The sequence below is a fragment of the Helianthus annuus genome, chromosome 7 (assembly GCF_002127325.2).
Source record: "Helianthus annuus cultivar XRQ/B chromosome 7, HanXRQr2.0-SUNRISE, whole genome shotgun sequence".
Taxonomy (NCBI): Eukaryota; Viridiplantae; Streptophyta; class Magnoliopsida; order Asterales; family Asteraceae; genus Helianthus; species Helianthus annuus.
The window spans coordinates 11,365,428-11,371,877 of NC_035439.2; the positions used below are offsets into that span (position 1 = coordinate 11,365,428).

Genomic DNA, 6,450 nt, shown 5'->3' on the forward strand with positions numbered 1-6,450 from the left:
TCCCGATCGGGTTTGGTTGCTCAACAAAGCTCTCTATGGTCTTCATCAAGCACCACGAGCTTGGTATGCAACCTTATCACACTATCTGCTGGAGAACGGTTTTCGTAGAGGTCTTATCGACTGTACTCTCTTCATCAAAGAACAAGATGGAGATCTTCTTCTGGTACAGGTATACGTTGATGACATTATTTTTGGTTCTACTAATGATGTCTTGTGTAGGGAATTCGAGCGCATTATGCAGGATAAATTCGAGATGAGTGCTATGGGGGAAATGACCTTCTTCTTGGGCCTACAAGTACAACAAACGGAGTCTGGGATATTCATCCATCAGACTAAATATGTTGGTGACATCTTGAGCCGGTTCCAGATGTCTGATGCAACGCCCATTGGTACCCCATTGCCAACTAATCACGGAATTACTCCAGACTTGAAGGGAGAAGCTGTTAGCCCTTCTATCTATCGCGCCATGATCGGATCTCTCATGTACCTCACAGCATCAAGGCCAGACATAATGTACCCAACGTGCCTGCTTGCTAGATATCAAGTTAACCCGAAGGCCTCACATCTTGCTGCTGTTAAAAGGATTTTTCGTTATTTGAAGGCGTACCCTGACACCGGTCTGTGGTACCCTAGGGATAATAACTTTGAATTGGTAGCCTTCAGTGATTCTGATTTTGGCGGATGTAAAATCGACGGCAAGTCCACAACGGCTGGATGTCAGTTTTTAGGAAATCGCCTAGTCACATGGCAGTGCAAGAAGCAGACGTGTGTAGCTACATCAACATGCGAAGCTGAATACATTGCTGCCTCAAGTTGTTGCTCCCAAGTTCTTTGGATCCAACAACAGATGCGGGACTACGGTTTTGAATTCCTAACTACTCCTATTTACGTTGATAATTCTGCTGCTTTAGATATCACTAGAAATCCTGTGCAGCATTCAAAGACCAAACACATCGAAATCAAATATCACTTCATACGTGATTGCTTTGAGAAAAGGCTAATCGATGTTGTTAAGGTCCACACCGATGACCAACGTGCCGACTTATTTACCAAAGCTTTTGACAAATCAAGATTTGACTTTTTATTATTGGTAAACGGCATTAAGGTCAAGCAAGAGTAAAACCAACATCGGAAAATCATTTTTGTAAATACCTTTGTGTTTTTAAATTTATCTTAGTTTGTTGATTTTAGGGGGAGTAAATCCAAAAATCGGAAAATCCAAAAACATCGAAAAATTCAAAAACACAAAAACAATAGAAAAACAAAAATGAGTTTCCTGGCGAGCAAAAGAGAAAATGATAGTACATCAGTGGTCTATCCAAACCTCTTTAAACCTTAAATGAAAAACGATAAGCAGCTCTATATAAGATGTATCGGTAGGCTCACAATCATTTTAAAGTGTGCAGGGTGATATAAATCTTAAATCGACTGAAGATCAGGTGGGAACCATTCATTGGCATATGGTCTTAGTACCGAAATTTCGTTTGATAGATTGCCGAGGTTCTGAGATATTCGGTCTTTATGCTGCTTATCATCTGGGTATCATGGTTGTATCTTTTACCGAAAAATAACGGGGACGCAAGTCTAGATCTTCCATGATACTATACATACGTGTACATATTGCATACTGCATTCGACCTCAATAAGTGATAAACAATCACATGTCCAAATCAAATAAGTGATAAAATATCACATTTTTCCGGGTGTCAAGTTCGTCTCTCTGCTGTACGGAAGTACTGACCTGTTCACGGACTTGCACCTGTGCCCTCATGCATACGAAAATCAAGTTCCTCATCAATAAGTGATTATATCACATAGGACTTGTTTTCAAATCAAAATAAGTGAGTATCTCACAATTTATACGGTCAAACAGATGATAATCGGTATACTCACCGGTAAGATGAACACTCGTGCATACCTTGATACGGGAATGTGTTGTGATGTGGATGAACACCGGTCGGTAAGTATAAATCATACCTTAACGTATCCCCTCGCCATGATTACATCTGATAAGTTGAGCTTAAGTGGAAAACAATACCGATAATTGTTATAGGATGCTTATCTTAATGTTAACTAACTGAACAACAAGAGTGTTTTGGCATGACCGTACACTGATATGATTCTCTTATCCTCGAAACTCGCAAAAAGAATGTTTGTATATATTTATTTACTGCTTAACCTTTATTAGTTCTTTTAAACAGTTTCATCGTTTGGTGCATATCAGCACGACATTAGCGGTGATGTCGTTTGATAACACTCAAAGGATTTTAAATTGTTGTCTTTTAATTTCAAAAATACCAAAAAGATTTTAGGCTTGTTTTAATATAAACTTTATAAAAGCCAAAAAGATTTTATTTCTGCTTTATTTTCGATCGTACGATGTTGGAGCTCAAGTCTTCGTTACCTGAAACCTGACTGAAAACCGAACTGACTAAATCTTCATAAACGGTCGAAATTTGCATGTTTTGAAAGTTAAAAACTAAAATTGACAAATTTTATTAAACTTTCAAACTATCGGACGGTGTTTGATTATGACATGGTCATTCGTGTGTCATTTGTTTATACTATATTCCAAGCAATTGTTCTCATTACGCGTTTAGATTTCTTGCATGTGCAGATTCTAAAGGCTAGGAGAACATGGTCGTTGACGAGCTTTGGAATGAAGACACGAAGGCACTCAATGAATGAAGATGATCGAGTTGCCGCTGGCCATCATCATCACCTCGAAGGATCTTACTTCATAAAGTTAAAGTATTTCACGAGCATAACTCAAGGGGGAGCTTATGTTAAGGGGGAGTTTGTCAACACACTTCCTACATGATACGGGTAGTTTGTTGATACACTTTCTACTTTCAAGACGTGAAGACTTTGAAGACCCTCCGACATTGAAGACATGATAGGACATCAGAGTCTTGAAGACTTGAAGACCAAAGACCGTCGAAGTTCAAGACGAGTCTACACTTTTAGAAGAACAAGACAAAGATTAGAGATCAAAGACAAAGCTACAGCCAAGGGGGAGTTTGTTGGTGCACTTGTGTCTGTACTTTGTCTGTATTCGGTCTGATATAAACGATGTCCTGATTTGTATTGTAAGTTGACCAAGTCAACCATCCTCCGGTTTGACTTGGACAACATTTGAAAGATGTTCAGATCGAAGGATAGCCTCGAAGGATACACCTGATCCTTCGAGGTGATCGAAAGATATGGTTCGACCATGGTTCGACCATTAGACCTCGAAGGATGATCCTTCGAGGTCCATGCTGATCTTTCGTATGAACTGTGATCGATAGATGATCCTTCGGACCATCTATCAGATCCTTCGATCCAGACCTGCTGAGCTGGGTATATATACCCATGCATGTGTTGAGTTTCGGTAGACAGACACACAGACAGAAAGAGAGAGTATTCTTTGAGAGCATTCTGTCCAAACTCACACACACATCTTAGAGAGTTTATAGAACACTTCTGTAAACATTGAGCTTGTAACCGAACCCTCATTGCATTAATACAAGTTGTGTTAATCGGTGAACTTGTGTGTTTGTTTCTCTACTTGCTACTAACTCGGTTTGCTTGCTAGCTTGGATTCCGCACTCGCTAGTAGGTTTGTATAACAAGGTTTAGGTTCGTAATCCTCCGCGAAAAAGGGACCTACAAATAGAAATAGGAATTTAATTTAATAATTACTAAGATGTTGCTATTCATTAGGTTTCTTTTTTAATATATAGGTAATATAGGTAATTATAGGAATTAATTATTTCTCGATGCTACCTAAGATTATATAATTCGTCATATTACTAAGTTTTGACTAATGACCTTTTGCCGGCCTAAAATTCATGTATATATACAAACCATCTCGAACTATCTAATGCACCACATCAATCAGTAAGTTCCTCATTAATCATGGAGAACAATAGATGCAAGCGGGTTCTTATGATCACGTTACTTCTCACTTTCACCACCCTTTTGAACCTGTCACTTGTTGTCACCAAAGAAACTGAAACATATATTGTCAAGTTACACTCTCCCCATGACCACACATTTGCTGAAACCCAAGATCTTGAAAGCTGGTACAACAAGTTCTTGCTGCACACAAGTGCACTGGACTTGGATGAGAAACCACAGATGGTTTACGCATACCGTAATGTACTCAAAGGGTTTGCAGCGAAAATGACGGTTGAGCAAGCAATGGAAATTGAAAAACTAGATGGTGCGCTATTAGTTCGACCTCAGCGTGTACTGTCTTTACATACAACACATACTCCTAACTTCTTGGGATTGCACCAGAATTTAGGTTTCTGGAGAGATTCAAACTATGGGAAGGGAATCATTATTGGTGTTCTTGACACCGGGATTACTCCTGGTCATCCTTCTTTTGACGACAAAGGCATAGACCCTCCACCAGCTAAATGGAAAGGCAAATGTGAAGTGGAGGGGTGTAATAACAAACTGATTGGTGTTAGGAATTTCGTTGCCGAGGGAACCGTCTCTCCACTTGATGAAGATGGACATGGAACACACACCTCAAGTACTGCAGCTGGAAACTTTGTTGAAGGTGCTACCACTCTTGGAAATGACAATGGTACTGCTGTCGGGATGGCTCCACTTGCACACATAGCCATGTACAGAGTGTGTGGTGCAGTTACTTGTAGTGAGAGTGATATATTAGCTGCTATGGATGCAGCTATTGAAGAAGGTGTAGACGTGCTTTCTATCTCCATTGGTGCAAGATCCACTACTTTTTATGACGATTTGATGGCTATAGGTGCTTTTGCCGCAATGCAAAATGGGATATTTGTGAGTTGTTCTGCAGGAAATTCGGGACCTTTGAATGGAACTTTGAAGAATGAGGCACCATGGATTCTCACAGTTGGAGCTAGTACGGTTGACAGAAAGGTAACTGCTACTGTGAAACTTGGGAACGGGGCGTTACTAGATGGAGAATCGCTCTTCCAACCTAAAGATTTCCCAGAAACCCTCTTACCACTTGTCTACCCAGGGATGAGTGGCAATCAAAATGCCATGTTTTGTGATTCCCCCGGATTCTTAAACCAGACCGATGTAAAAGGAAAGGTAGTGATTTGCCACAAAGGTGGTGGCGTTGGACCAACTGATAAAGGAAAAATAGTAAAATATGTTGGTGGAGCTGCTATGATTCTCACAAACGAGGAAAAAGATGGAGCAAGTACAATAGCTGACGCACATGTACTCCCTGTATCATATGTCAATTATAAAGATGGACTTATAATTCTAGAATACTTGAGGTCAAGTCCATCACCAGTTGCTACCATCATATTCCATGGAACTGTCATTGGAGATAAATCAGCTCCTCAAGTGGCCTCTTTCTCTTCACGAGGGCCTAATCTAGCAAGTCCTGGAATTCTAAAACCGGATATTATTGGGCCTGGAGTTAACATTCTTGCGGCCTGGCCTACCTCTGTAGACAACACAACAACAACCAGCCCATTTAATGTTATTTCAGGCACATCAATGGCTTGCCCTCATCTCAGTGGGATAGCAGCGTTATTGAAAAGTGCACATCCTGATTGGTCTCCTGCTGGAATCAAATCCGCTATCATGACCACAGCTGAGTTGATGAACCTAAACAACCAACCGATTCAGGATGAAAGGGAGCTTCTCGCCAGCTTGTTTGCCGTTGGGGCTGGCCATGTCAATCCATCGAAAGCTAATGACCCTGGACTCATTTACGATATCCAAGCTGATGATTACATACCTTACTTGTGCGGATTAGGATACTCAAGCGCACAAGTTACAACCATCGTCCAAAAGCAAGTTTCTTGCTCAAATTTAACAAGTATCCCTGAAGCACAACTAAATTATCCTTCATTCGCAATCACACTAAGTGGTAATGTGACAAAAGCGTACACGAGAACAGTGACCAATGTTGGGGATGCTAATTCATCTTACACTGTGAACATTGTCAAAGCCCTAGGTGTGAGTGTTACTGTGTCACCCTCAACACTCATCTTCTCGGCAGTTAACCAGAAATTGTCGTACCAGGTGACATTCAATCCTGCAGGATCTGCACCAAATCAGTTTGTTGAAGGTGCCCTCGAATGGAAATCCACAAAGCACTCGGTTAGAAGTCCCATTTCCATCAAATATGCTTGAGTGAGTAGACATATATTGCTTTTATTGGAGATTCAATGGCTGAATTTACCAAATATTATCTACCTTGAATTTGTTGACATTAGATAAAGAAGTGTTCATGATGTTTCATCATAACCACTAGAAGAAAACTTATTGCATGTGACGAATGTCATTGTCGACATCTTTCTTATGTAGAATTCCTTTCATCTTAAGTTGTCCGGATATCATAAATCTCCATGCTCACAAGCTGAGAATTGCATAGTTATTTCTTCCCAGTAAGCTCAAACCTCAATTTCAACATCAATCTTTGTGTTGATTAACTCATCCTTTGTTGGCCTAGAT

At 40.3% G+C, this 6,450-nt stretch overlaps 1 protein-coding gene across 1 annotated transcript; it reads left to right on the forward strand.

Annotated features, from left to right (window-relative positions):
* Window positions 1–3,900: 3,900 nt before the first annotated feature.
* Window positions 3,901–6,238, forward strand: LOC110875696 (subtilisin-like protease). Its single transcript, XM_022123901.2, has one exon. The coding sequence runs from the start codon at window positions 3,901–3,903 to the stop codon at window positions 6,127–6,129; it is 2,229 nt and encodes a 742-aa protein (XP_021979593.1). The 3' UTR covers window positions 6,130–6,238.
* The last annotated feature ends 212 nt before the right edge of the window (window positions 6,239–6,450 follow it).

What these genes read in the sequence shown, in the direction of transcription:
- LOC110875696 (XM_022123901.2), top strand. Translation starts at nt 3,901, where the DNA reads ATGGAGAACAATAGATGCAAGCGGGTTCTTATGATCACGTTACTTCTC.